A 13,722-nucleotide genomic window follows, 5' to 3' on the forward strand; every position below is an offset into this window, starting at 1 on the left:
TCATTTTTTTTGTAGGTAAGATAGAGAGTTGTGACTTTATGACTTTTTAAGTTTAGTAATTATATGTCGGCAAGATCTTATAAGGATATCTGGTCTGTGTCGGTCGTGGCGTCCGGTCAAAGTCGGTTAGGTGGCACCAAATTTAGAAAAAAATTCTAAATAAATCTTAATTTCTACATTATGACTTTTGTGTATAAGGTAGAAACCTAAAATTTTTTTGGTGAATACTTAGATATCAATGACCTTCTGAGAAAAGTGGTGTTATGACCGTTTGACCGCTCCCTGACCGACTTTATGACCGATTTTTGTCCGGCTTTTACTACAGACATATATCATGAATATCGTGGCTTCTATTACAGCTAGAGACCTATAAATTTTTTTGGTAAATCCTTGAGCAACAATAAACAGATACAATATTAATTGGCGCCGCCAACCGCCGTTTTACCGCCGAAACCGCCGAAAATGGCGGTTTCCGTTATTTGCCGTTTTTCGGCGCTGATCAGAAAAAGTAATTTTTTTGTTATGAAAAATAAAAGTTCGTCCTAAAATTTGGTCATCCTAGCTGCAAAATTGGCCGCTCTACAGCTGTTTTAATATTTAGCGGCTGGCCGCTAAAAAGCGGCTAAGGAGCGGTCTGGCCGCTATGACTAGAAAAAGTAATTTTCTCTAAAAATTCACATGAACCACCAGAAAAAAATTTTACGTCTTTATCTGTAACAGGAGCCGAGATAGAGGGGGGGGTCAATATGACCCCCCCCCCCCGATCTATTAAGGTGGGAATTGGGGCCCGATCTGTAAGGGTTAACTATGGCTATGACACATAACTGAGAGTTGGAATTTTTTGAATATCTCAATCCTGGCAGGCACTGCATGCCAGCAATCCTGACAGGTTCATCCAGGTAAAAAGCAAAATATTTTTTCTGACTTAAACAAAGCCTTTTATCTTACTAAAATATCATAAACCCTAATGTAAAATATAGGTATTAAAGTCAATTTTAGGTTCCAGGTATGATCTTGAAGGTCCTGAACCTCCAGGTCTCTAGAAATCTTTAAAAGACTCCTGTGACTGCTATTTTTGACTTAGAGACTTCAAATTTTAAATTTAAGCTTTTCTTGTATGTCTACATAACTTATTAAAATTTCCTAAAGATCCGCCGCCGTTTTCCAACCACCCGCCGACTGCGGCGGCTGGCAGCTGACAAGTACAGCTGCAGCCGCCAAAATTTATGTTTTGAGATTTATAATATAAAATTTACATAAAGATAAACATTTTCTGAAAAAATTGTATTTGTAGCTTCAAAAAAAAGAGAATAACAGCTTTTTGAAATTTTTAAGTAAAAAAGGACCTAAAAACAAAGGTTGTTGAATAAAAGAGCGAAGTAAGCGAAAATTGACTTTGAATCACTTGTAGTCGGAAATTCATTATCAATCAGGGGACCTTCAAAAAGAACCCCCTCCCCCCCCCCCCGACAGATAAATGTGCGACAAGTGGCCCAACTGTTAAGGGTTAATTAACAAACAGGGATCTAAGAGACAAAACAATGACCGATTAATATATGTATCATTGTATATTGTATATACCTACATAATATTGACACATCAAATTATATTACGAAATTGATTACTGTAGATGACAATTAGTGATTAAAATATTTCAACACTCTACTTAATAAACCAAGCAATAAAAAATCAATAAAACTTCCTAAAGTTTTTGGCCAAAAAATAAAAAAATTTTATTTTAAAACTTTGGGGACTAGTGTAATAAACAGCCCAATGTCCCCTCCCTTCCTAAATAAAACTGCAGATTTTAAAATGAAGACCAAGTAATTAGATAATTTAAAAACAAAGCATTACCAATAGAGAGAAACATAACAATTTCAATTAATTATAAGAACACCACGTTATTTGGATATTAACTTAACCTTTGGGACATTTGGCTGTTTATAACACTAGTCGCCAAAGATTTACAATTCTGTGTTAAAATGTTTTGAATACTAATTTTTATCTATACAAGAGGTAATTTTGTGTTTTATAATTGGGAATGTACATCAATTATATTGACCTTTGTCTTATCCCTTTAGATCATTGATAATGGTAATAATCCTTAGAAACAATTATTTAGTTACTTCGAACATAAAGAGCCCCTACCCACCATTTAGTGCAATATCTATCATCTATCCATCTATCTAGTGTGGTAAATTGCAAAATCCATCTATCTATCAATCTATCTATCCATCTATCTATTCATTTATATATCCATCTATCTATCCATCTATTTATCCATCTATCAATCCATCTTTCTATCTATCCATATATCCATCATCCAACTATCTATCTATCTCAACCTCTAAGGAAAACAATAAGGATGATACAATTCATAAGTAACGAAGCACAAAAAATCTACTGTGATAAATTGCGAATATGGTCAATTAAAGAGCAAATGCTTAAATTTAATAGTAAATTACATACTGAATAGCTTTTATAGTGTTTCCAATTTATCTAAACAATCTAAAATAATAGACATAATATACGTGGATATTATAACTGGGTAAATTTTGTTGTCAATTTAGGTTGCTAATTTAGTCCTCATTTATTGGTCAGTTTTTACGTTTAGTATGAGGGGAGGGGATATCGTTATATTAGCATGCTGGAAAGACCATTTCATTTTAGTTGGAGAAAATATGGTGCAACATGCAAGTAATTATATATCCCTTATTAAGATTCTAATTTCGGGTTGTTACAATATTGACAGGAAGAATTATCTAATAAATTAGCGCAGCAATATCAAACTTGAAAAAACCCATATATTTTAGAGGTAAAATAAAGCAGAGATTTAATGAAATAAAACAACTATGTTATTAAATTTTGACTTTAAAAGCGCCTTTAAAAGCATTTTCTTACAAAGTTTTTGTGCACCCACCTTCAAAAAACAGGCAAAAAACCCCTACGGGGGCGCGGGGGGGTAAATGAAACCAGTACTGGCGATTATAATATGTCTTTTGGTAATCAAATATCGCTTTTTTAGCCGGTGGCACCCAGTAAAAACATGTTTCCTGATACTGTCTACTTAAATGTTGATTTTAAAACAAACAAAAATAAACTAAAATCTTGACTTCAACTAGAATTAAGTAGGACTAATATCTTCAATTTGTGCTTTTTTCTTTTATATTCTCAATATACATGTAATGCATGACTCAACAAAAGTTATTTTGTCTAATTACGTTAATTCTAAGAGATTTTATAATGCGTGGAGAAGAGGTCTAGTACCCGAAGCGACACCTAGCCCCCTAGAGTCTTATCTTTCTCTTATAAGCGACGTTTCTTCATAACTAGTCGTTGGGTATGTATCTATTTCTGTATAACTGAGCCTAAAAGTTCCTAGTACCTAAACTGTCTTTCTGACCTTTCAATTGTCATAGCACTAATCAAAGCAAATTCTTATTAGAAGAAAAAAGAAGCATAGATTTTGAGATATGAATTTGGGAAATTCTTATTTTAAATTCCGAAATTCGATTTGCTGGATAATTAGGTAAAATACTGGTTCCTTGTTGCAAGAATCTGAGGCATCTACATACATATGTTGTCCTGTGTTGTAGCCACATATTACAGGTAGAGTTGATCCATCTGTAACATATTATAAACTTTTAATATAAACACAGCCAAATCCCTACAAATGAAGAACACGCAATTTGGTAGCATATGAAAAGAGTCTTTGCTACTTGGGGCATGTCTGTATTATAAATCTATACTTTTACAGTAAGACCCACGAAAAAGTATCTTTCAGGGCCTACTGCCTTTTTTAAAAATGTATCATCAAAAGTAGCATACGTCCTTGTTCTCTATACATTTTCACACAAGTATATACAAAAATTTAAATTTTACCTACATTAACAACGGAGATTTTTAGAGCAAAAGTTTTTAAAAAGTGAACAAAAGATACTTTTTCGTGGGTCTTACTGTATATTCATTAATGCAGCATTACCTGGATTAGAAACTGTGAGTCTGTCGGTACTGCAGCTACCAGCTCTGCTCTGAAGCATATTCAGTGTGGCAGTGGCTCCTGTTCAATCATTCAGCAAGATAATACAGTTTTTAAAGCAAAACTTTACCACTATGACTACGCAACTAATTAATATCCAATTAATATCCGGTTCTAAGCCATACTGAAAAATCATGTATCGTATTTTATTATATTTAGTTGTCTACGAATAAAAAATGTACAATCATAAGATTAAAACCAGTTTATTGCCTTGTCATGCCTTGGTCATCTCTGTTTTTAATCCTATAAACTAATTATCAAGACTTAAAAATGAGTGAGACAATAGTTTGGTTTATATAGCAAATAGCACTATTATATCTCCTGCCTATATCTGATGAAGAATATTCAACTGGATCAGCAATGACAAGAGCCTCATAATCTATTCTGTACTTGCATACATCTTTGTTACACCTAGATAAAAAATAAATTCCTAATGATGATAAACAAAATTACCCCTTCTGTGGAAAAAAATATCAATCAAGATTTAATAAATACCAAAGATTTAAGTCAAGAAAAGCTAACTGCTTATGATTTAAATCTTGATTGATTGGTTTAAACTAGCAGTCTGCTTACTTTTCAACCAATAATTTAATGAAAAGAAGGACTAATTTTATTTATAATTGGAAATGTAAATATATTTATCGTCTACTGTTATAATCACTCAAGAATCCTGGTAAATACCTGGTGAAAATTTACCCTCCTCTAAATATTTCATATCAGTATTTCTTTGTGTTTTGTTACTAATATCATGAAAGGTGGGCACAGTGTGTTCGAAGGTGCTTTGACTTTCGTGTCAGAACCTAAATTGGGATATAGTGCATTTATTATTTAAAATTTGGAACAACTTTGCTTTTATGAAGTCTTTCATAAAATCTCTCTATATATGATTTATTTAAGACTGAATTTATGTGACCTTAGCAAAGCAACTGATAAAAATGGCCATGAATCAACTCACTTCAGAAGTGGTTTTATAAAGAACTTTATAAAAGCAAACTTGTTCAAAATTTTAAATAAATAATCTTTGCTTTTCTTGTCGTGATTATGCAGTAACTCCTAGGGGATGAAAATTGAACTTGAAATTTTCAAATCTAATTTTCTCAAAAACGGCTGCATTTTAGATTTTATTGAAAAGTGAAATGAAGTTACCTAACCTAGGGTAATGAAATTCACTATGTCCCAATTTAGGTTCTGACACAAAAGTCAAAGCACCTTCGAACACACTGTGTGGGGGTTTAGAATTTACTTCCTCATATACATCAAAAATTATCAAATATCCATCTAATTAATCTTTAGCAGATGATGATTTTTATTTATAGGTCTCCATCACTCGGGCCAGGTAGTTGTCTGGATTATACATCTATCCTTATACTAAAGAAACAGTATGTCTGTCTGTTTGTCTGTGTGTTGGTCTGAAGGATCTCGCTAACCGCTGAACCAATCGGTTTATAACTATTTGGAGAAGGGTCCAAAGAGAAATCGCCCCTAGAAAAAAATTAACCCCCCCCCCCCAAATTTGTTTTCTTTCCAAATCTAAAATAATAAATTAGGTTATCAAATTCGACTTTCCCCTTCTCAAGTGCACCTAGAGGCCTCTAGGGGCGTAGCTGCTAGTAATGTTAATAGAAAGCAAACTATGAAGATGTGATACTATGCGGAAGTGAAAACACACCCAATTATTGATTGGGTTAGATTTAATATCATTTTCCCCAGGAATCTCAAGGGATAAGACAATGGAGGATAAATTGACATACTTAAACCAGTGATAATTAACAAAATTACCCCATCTGCATATCAAGATTATAGGTTAAAAAGTCTGGACACCACTAAAAAAAATACAATAAAAGTACCCAACGTATAAGATATCGTGGTTTAATACTTTGGGTACAAGTGTAATTTACAGCCCAAATGTCCTCTCCCTTCCTGGATTTTCTCCCCAACTAGTTGAAATAACACCACAGGCTAATTTTATCCAAATTTTCAAATCTGGGGTTTTTGAAGAATAGCACGTGAAAATAGCATATCTCTCTCTCATAAGACTTTTAATTTTCAAGAAATGAGAAATTTACAGCTTTGATTTGTTTTATAGCCTTAAAGAACTTTCAGATTAAGGTTTTCGTAAAAAACGGTTAAAACAGCAAAAAAAAAATTATTCTGGTGTAAAATATGTATAAATTTTTTTATGAAAATTGAAACCTTCAAATTTGATCTCGAGTCTATAGCGAAGAAGGGAGGAATTAAAAATCCTCTTTCCACCGTCTTCCTCCTAATACTCGAGTAATGCTACTGCCTTTTTGCTGTTTTCTTAGAGTATACTAAAATTCTCCGACGTCTGTATACCTATAATACAACGTAGCTGATGTCTATCTGTCCGTCTGAAGCTTAAGATCTCAGTAACCGCTGAACAGATTGGGCTCTACTCTTCAGGGAATGTACCTACTGGTCCTGTTGTGGTTTTAAGCTAGTTTTTAGGGGGTGGGACACCCCAACCCACCCAAATTGAAAATTCTCCCCTCCCCCAAACAAAAAAATAGTTTTTAGGCAGTTACTTTACATAAATTGGCAGCACCAGAAAGTTTTATAATTTTTTTTCTCGTATTCATTCGAATCCGGTGGATAGGAACCGGTTCTAATCCATACGAAAAAACTATGTCTAGCATCGTATTATATCCAGCTTTCTACGAATATAGAAATGTACAATCATAAGATTAAAACCAGTTTTTTAGCCGGTGCCTTCGGCACCTCTGGGCTAAAAAAACTAGTTTTAATCTCATATGTACTTTCTATATCCGCAGAAAGCCGTTTATAATACGATGCGAGAAATAACTATTCTTAAATTACCTCTTGGGGCAAAGACACTAGAGGTAAGGGGCGAAGCCACTAGTTAAAATACAAAGAAAAAGAGAAATAAATGTAAAATAGGACCTTACCTGGAGACTCCTTTAACAATTAGGTAAGACAAATTATAGTTCTGTAATTTTTACCAGAAAGTCCTTAAGTAACTTTAAGCATAATTATTATTTTTTTGCAACAATATTATTAGCGTCAAACGTGAATAATGTCAAACAATTACAATCATTGGTTGAAAAACTTAGCACTCTGAGGTTAAAATAGCAAACAAAATCAAATAAAAGTTAGCAAAGAATTAATCTATAAAATATTAGAATATAGCTTTAGGTAGCTTTTTTTGTAGAGGGATTAATTTCTTGGAAGGGTGACAATACCCTCCTATTAAATAATTATAAAACTTCCCTTGACCTATGAGAAGAATCACTGTAAATGAGAACCATATTGGTTTTGTGGTTACCAAAAGATCCTTATGTATAATCAGATACACAGACAAACAAACATTCTGTTACTATAACATTATATGAAATTTCATAATAATGAATAATAAAATCTTACTTGCAAACAGTATAGATACAAGGGTTTGGTGTAGTGGCTACTGAATAGGTTGATACAATACCATATGTATTATTCTCCTGAAATATAGATACAAGTATAGATACAAGGGTTTAGTGTAGTTGCTACTGAATAGGTTGATACAATACCATATGTATTATTCTCCTGAAATATAGATACAAGGGTTTTGTGATGAGTTTGGTGTAGTTGCTACTTAAGAAATTGATACAATACCATATGTATTTTTTCCTGAAATATAGGTACAAGTATAGATACAAGAGTTTGGTGTTGTTGCTACTGAATAGGTTGATACAATACCATATGTATTATTCTCCTGAAATACAGATACAAGTATAGAAACAAGGGTTTGGTGTAGTTGCTACTGAATAGGTTGATACAATACTATATGTATTTTTTTCCTAAAATATAGATACAAGGGTTGGTGTTGTTGCTACTGAATAGGTTGATACAATACCATATGTATTATTCTCCTAAAATATAGGTACAAGTATAGATACAAGGGTTTGGTGAAGTTGCTACTGAATAGGTTGATACAATACTATATGTATTATTCTCCTGAAATATAGATTCAAGTATAGATACAAGGGTTTGGTGTAGTGGCTACTGAATAGGTTGATACAATACCATATGTATTATTCTCCTGAAATATAGATACAAGGGTTTGGTGTTGTTGCTACTGAATAGGTTGATACAATACCATATGTATTATTCTCCTAAAATATAGATACAGTATAGATACAAGGGTTTGGTGTAGTTGCTACAGAATAGGTTGATACAATTCCATATGTATTATTCTCCTGAAATAGAGATACAAGTGTAGAAAAAAGGGTTTGGTGTAGTTGCTACTGAATAGGTTAATACAATACCATATGTTTTATTCTCCTAAAATATAGTTACAAGTATAGATACAAGGGTTTGGTGTAGTTGCTACTGAATAGGTTGATACAATATCATATGTATTATTCTCCTATACAAGTATAGATACAAGGGTTTGGTGTAGTTGCTACTGAATAGGTTGATACAATACCATATGTATTATTCTCCTATACAAGTATAGTTACAAGGGTTTAGTGTAGTTGCTACTGAATAGGTTGATACAATTCCATATATATTATTCTCCTAAAATATAGATACAAGTATAGATACAAGGGTTTGGTGTAGTTGCTACTGAATAGGTTGATACAATACCATATGTATTATTCTCCTAAAATATAGATACAAGTATAGATACAAGGGTTTGGTGTAGTTGCTACTGAATAGGTTGATACAATACCATATGTATTATTCTCCTAAAATATAAATACAAGGGTTTGGTGTAGTGGCTACTGAATATGTCGATACAATACCATATGTATTATTCTCCTGAAATATAAATACAAGTATAGATACAAGGGTTTGGTGTAGTTGCTACTGAATAGGTTGATACAATACCATATGTATTATTCTCCTGAAATATAGTTACAAGTATAGATACAAGGGTTTGGTGTAGTGGCTACTGAATAGGTTGATACAATACCATATGTATTATTCTCCTGAAATATAGATACAAGTATAGATACAAGGGTTTAGTGTAGTTGCTACTGAATAGTTTGATACAATAACATATGTATTATCTCCTAAAATATAGGTACAAGTAAAAATACAAGGGTTTGGTGTAGTTGCTACTGAATAGGTTGATACAGTACTATATTTAATATTCTCCTGAAATATAGATACAAGTATAGTTATAAAGGGTTTGGAGCAGTTGCTACTGAATAGGTTGATACAATACCATATGTATTATTGTCCTAAAATATAGATACAAGGGTTTGGTGTAGTTGCTACTTAATAGGTTGATACAATACCATATGTATTATTCTCCTGAAATATAGATTCAAGGGTTTGGTGTTGTTGCTACTGAATAAGTTGATACAATACCATATGTATTATTCTCCTTATATATAGATACAAGTATAGATACAAGGGTTTGGTGTAGTTGCTACTGAATAGGTTGATACAATACCATATGTATTATTCTCCTAAAATATAGATACAAGGGTTTGGTGTAGTGGCTACAGAATAGGTTGATACAATACAATATGTATTATTGTCCTAAAATATAGATACAAGTATAGATACAAGGGTTTGGTGTTGTTGCTACTGAATAGGTTGATACAATACCATATGTATTATTCTCCTGAAATATAGATACAAGGGTTTGGTGTAGTAGCTACTGAATAGGTTGATACAATATCATATGTATTATTCTCCTGAAATATAGATACAAGGGTTTGGTGTAGTGGCTACAGAATAGGTTGATACAATACCATATGTATTATTCTCCTGAAATATAGATACAAGGGTTTGGTGTAGTAGCTACTGAATATATTGATACAATACCATATGTATTATTCTCCTGAAATATAGATACAAGTATAGAAACAAGGGTTTGGTGTAGTGGCTACTGAATAGGTTGATACAATTCCATATGTATTATTCTCCTGAAATATAGATACAAGGGTTTGGTGTAGTGGCTACAGAATAGGTTGATACAATACCATATGTATTATTCTCCTAAAATATAGTTACAAGTATAGAAACAAGGGTTTGGTGTAGTGGCTACTGAATAGGTTGATACAATTCCATATGTATTATTCTCCTGAAATATAGATACAAGGGTTTGGTGTAGTAGCTACTGAATATATTGATACAATACCATATGTATTATTCTCCTGAAATATAGATACAAGTATAGAAACAAGGGTTTGGTGTAGTGGCTACTGAATAGGTTGATACAATACCATATGTATTATTCTCCTGAAATATAGATACAAGTATAGAAACAAGGGTTTGGTGTAGTGGCTACTGAATAGGTTGATACAATTCCATATGTATTATTCTCCTGAAATATAGATACAAGGGTTGGTGTAGTGGCTACAGAATAGGTTGATACAATACCATATGTATTATTCTCCTAAAATATAGTTACAAGTATAAATACAAGGGTTTGGTGTTGTTACTACTTAATAGGTTGATACAATACCATATGTATTATTATCCTAAAATATAGATACAAGTTTAGTTACAAGGGTTTGGTGTCGTTTTTTTTACGTTTCAAGTTGTATCAACCGTCCCTCCATTAATTTATGTATATTAGAATTGTACTATTTATTTAAAACATGCTATAATGGTTCTTGTAACAGTTAACAATATAGAAATCAAGTCTGTATGTCCATTTTAAACATTTTTAACTTTTTAAAGCATTATTTTAAATAATATATTTTTGAATTTTGGAATCCTACTAGCATTAGGTATAATTCCAAAGACGAAACATCGCTGTAAAAAAGACTTAATTTGTAAATGTTCATTTGTCTGACGTTTTGATATGTTCAACACCACCTATATGGATGTTGGTATTCTTGTTGGAATAGTTATTTATCACACTGTATTATAGACAGCTCTCCACAGATATTTAAGAGATAAATTATAAGATTATAACCAGTTTAGTTAACTTCAAGTGGGTAAAGGCCCTGGCTACAAAAATAGTACTTATTTATATGTTCGTTGAAAGTTGTCTGTAATTCAATGCTGTACATGAAATATCAGTATGGCTGAGAACCAGTTCTAATCCACCGGATATTAATTGGTTTCGAAACCCTACTGGAAAATAAACTTACAGCTGAAGTAACGCCACAGCCAATAGAAAAGGTACAGCACACTCCAAAAGCAGAGGCACAACTACCAGATGCTAAACCTCCCTGTCAAAAAAAACAACCACACATTTGAATTTAAATATTACATGTGATATCAAGCAAGGAGGAAGGGGACATTGTGTTGTTTATTACACTAGTCCCAAAAGTGTTATAACATTTTTCTATTTGTTTGGAGACTATTCATTGATTGGTTGGGTCATTGATTTAAGTGTTTAAACTTTTCTACCACTTATTGTAATTACAGTATGGGTAATTTTATGTATCATCATTGGGGTTGTACATTAATCTATCAGCCCTTTAGATCCTAAGATTTTTAGCCTTTTTAATAACTAAGACATAGAATAGTGGATGCTCTATCTTGTTGTTGAAGGATCTATCCTTACCAAGAGGGTTAATTTGTAAAAATTTAAAATATCAGTTTCTGTGTAGTAAAAGTCGTCGCAAATATAGGTATTAAATGAAAGTCTATTAAAAGTGAAGTAAAAAGCATGCTAGGGCGAGTCCGTCCATATAATTGCACATCCATAGAATCTTACAATCCTTGGTGTGTTTCGAGAAAAAAGACAGACATGTGGACAAATCTTAATCATAGATAAGCTTTGTGCCTCATAATATTTATTCACTATTATGAGAACTAATTGGACAAATAATTACGATGAATTATAGAGGAGAAGCGCTGCCGTCATAAAATTAGTTTAGCTGTTGTGGTCAGACATATGTCTACTTGACATCTATTCAATAGATCTTTGACGATGGAAATTTGAAACTGTCGGGTCAATATTTCTTTAATATTCCCCCTATTTTCTAACTGTCCAAAGACGTTTATAATAATTAGGGAAAGGGTTGAATTTGGACAGGAAACCTAAATATTAAAATCTTTTCTAAATTTTTACGATCCTGAAAGTTAATATTTACTGATATTTTCCAATAAATTTTTTCGTTTCGTCAAAATTTGGAAAAATAGCCAATATGGCTGTCTAGAAAAAACACGAAACCTCTACACCTAATATTTTCTCAGTGTTTTTTTTTACTTTTTATACAATTTTTTTTAAAAATTAAATATTGATGAGTTTTTTATTTTTATAGAATGAATTATAAAAAAAATAATATTGGTTGATTGGTTTTTGCGATATCAGAACTCAGAACCATATCAGTTTTACTTTTAAACAATTCAATAAATATGAAAACTTTAAAAATTAAATATTGATGAGTTTTTTTTATTTTTTTAGAATGAATTATAAAAAAATAATATTGGTTGATTGGTTTTTGCGATATCAGAACCATATCAGTTTTACTTGTAAACAATTCAATAAATATGAAAACTTAGATATAAAATTTGTATAATAGATAAGACTTTTAAATAATTTATTCTCCCCTTTCTTTATTCCAAAAATCTCGATTTTTCTTTCATTGTCATATCCTAGTATTTATTATGTGTATTTGTATTGTCGTGTGAGTATGTGAGAGGGTTGTAAAGGATAGATAAATTACCACCCCCCCCCCTCTCCCTCACATAGCTGTTAAGACTTAAGATTTTTTGTTTCAGGCTTTCAGCGTATCTACTCTATAATAATCCACCTTCCAAAGATCCAACACCCTACATTATCCAACCCTCCACCCTGCTTACTGTCTTCTACATTTCAACTCAACCATATATCAAACTTTCTAATATCATAAAGTGAAAGAAAAGTTAAAAAATAAACCACCAATAACCATTAAATAATGTATTAATCATTCTAACTCAAGTAATATGTACTAATTTATTATTTAACCTAACATACTAACAAAACAATAATCATAACTTTTTTTACTTTAATGAAATAAATAATCTAAATAAATAAATAAACTATGTTGACTTAAATAAAATGAAAATAAATATTTTTATTTTATTTGGATTGGAGTTAGTTTTGTAAATTGTAACGATTTGTCCTTGTTCTCTAAGGTCTCATATTTCCTGTATCATGAGTTGACCCTTAGCTTTATGCGGTCATAAATGTTCCCCCCCCCCCCCAAAAAAAAACGCTTTTATCAATATACCTTGTATATTGGGGAATATTAACAAGGATTAAAACATCCATAAAAACTAGTACTGAAACTTTATGACAAACGGATACAGGAAGCAAATGCCTACATTACCAGAAATGAAAAAAGCTATCCGCTTTCTTACGGAGATTGACCAGCCCTAATTATAAAAAAGCTATTGTTCTGTAAGATTAAAACGATTTCTGAAACTGTATAACAAACGGATAATAACACTTAAATAGTTCAGAATAGTCGACAAATAGTCGACGGACAAACTGACCCTAATTATAGAAAATTATTGTTCTGTATGAAGATCTCATATTTCTCATGTGAGTTCAGTTAAGTTGACCCTTCCAGTTTCCCTTCCTTAATCAGGTGACATAAATTTTTCCTCCCCGCCCCCCCCTCCAAAAAAAAAATATTGTACAGCGATTAAGCGAAGATATGTTAATTTTATTTACCATAAAAACGAGATTCAGATTTCAATTTGAGATCCTTGGTAGAGAGATATTAACAGACATCCTATTATTTTATTTTTTGGTTTTCAAT

General features: G+C 31.9%; 1 protein-coding gene across 1 annotated transcript in view; it reads right to left on the reverse strand.

Annotated features, from left to right (window-relative positions):
- Nucleotides 1-2,499: 2,499 nt before the first annotated feature.
- The window catches only part of LOC145331303 (uncharacterized), a 39,980-nt gene continuing 28,757 nt past the window's right edge, over nucleotides 2,500-13,722 (reverse strand). Inside the window, exons 6-11 of the mRNA XM_080175921.1 lie at nucleotides 11,116-11,195; nucleotides 7,442-7,518; nucleotides 4,365-4,450; nucleotides 3,983-4,060; nucleotides 3,539-3,624; nucleotides 2,500-2,508 (exon numbers count right to left, since the gene is read on the reverse strand). Coding sequence (XP_080032047.1) covers nucleotides 2,500-2,508; nucleotides 3,539-3,624; nucleotides 3,983-4,060; nucleotides 4,365-4,450; nucleotides 7,442-7,518; nucleotides 11,116-11,195 — 416 coding nt within the window. The remainder of the gene's footprint in view (nucleotides 2,509-3,538; nucleotides 3,625-3,982; nucleotides 4,061-4,364; nucleotides 4,451-7,441; nucleotides 7,519-11,115; nucleotides 11,196-13,722) is intronic.

This window comes from Acartia tonsa, chromosome 11 (assembly GCF_053477335.1).
Source record: "Acartia tonsa isolate MP-2025a chromosome 11, ASM5347733v1, whole genome shotgun sequence".
In the NCBI taxonomy this organism is placed as follows: Eukaryota; Metazoa; Arthropoda; class Copepoda; order Calanoida; family Acartiidae; genus Acartia; species Acartia tonsa.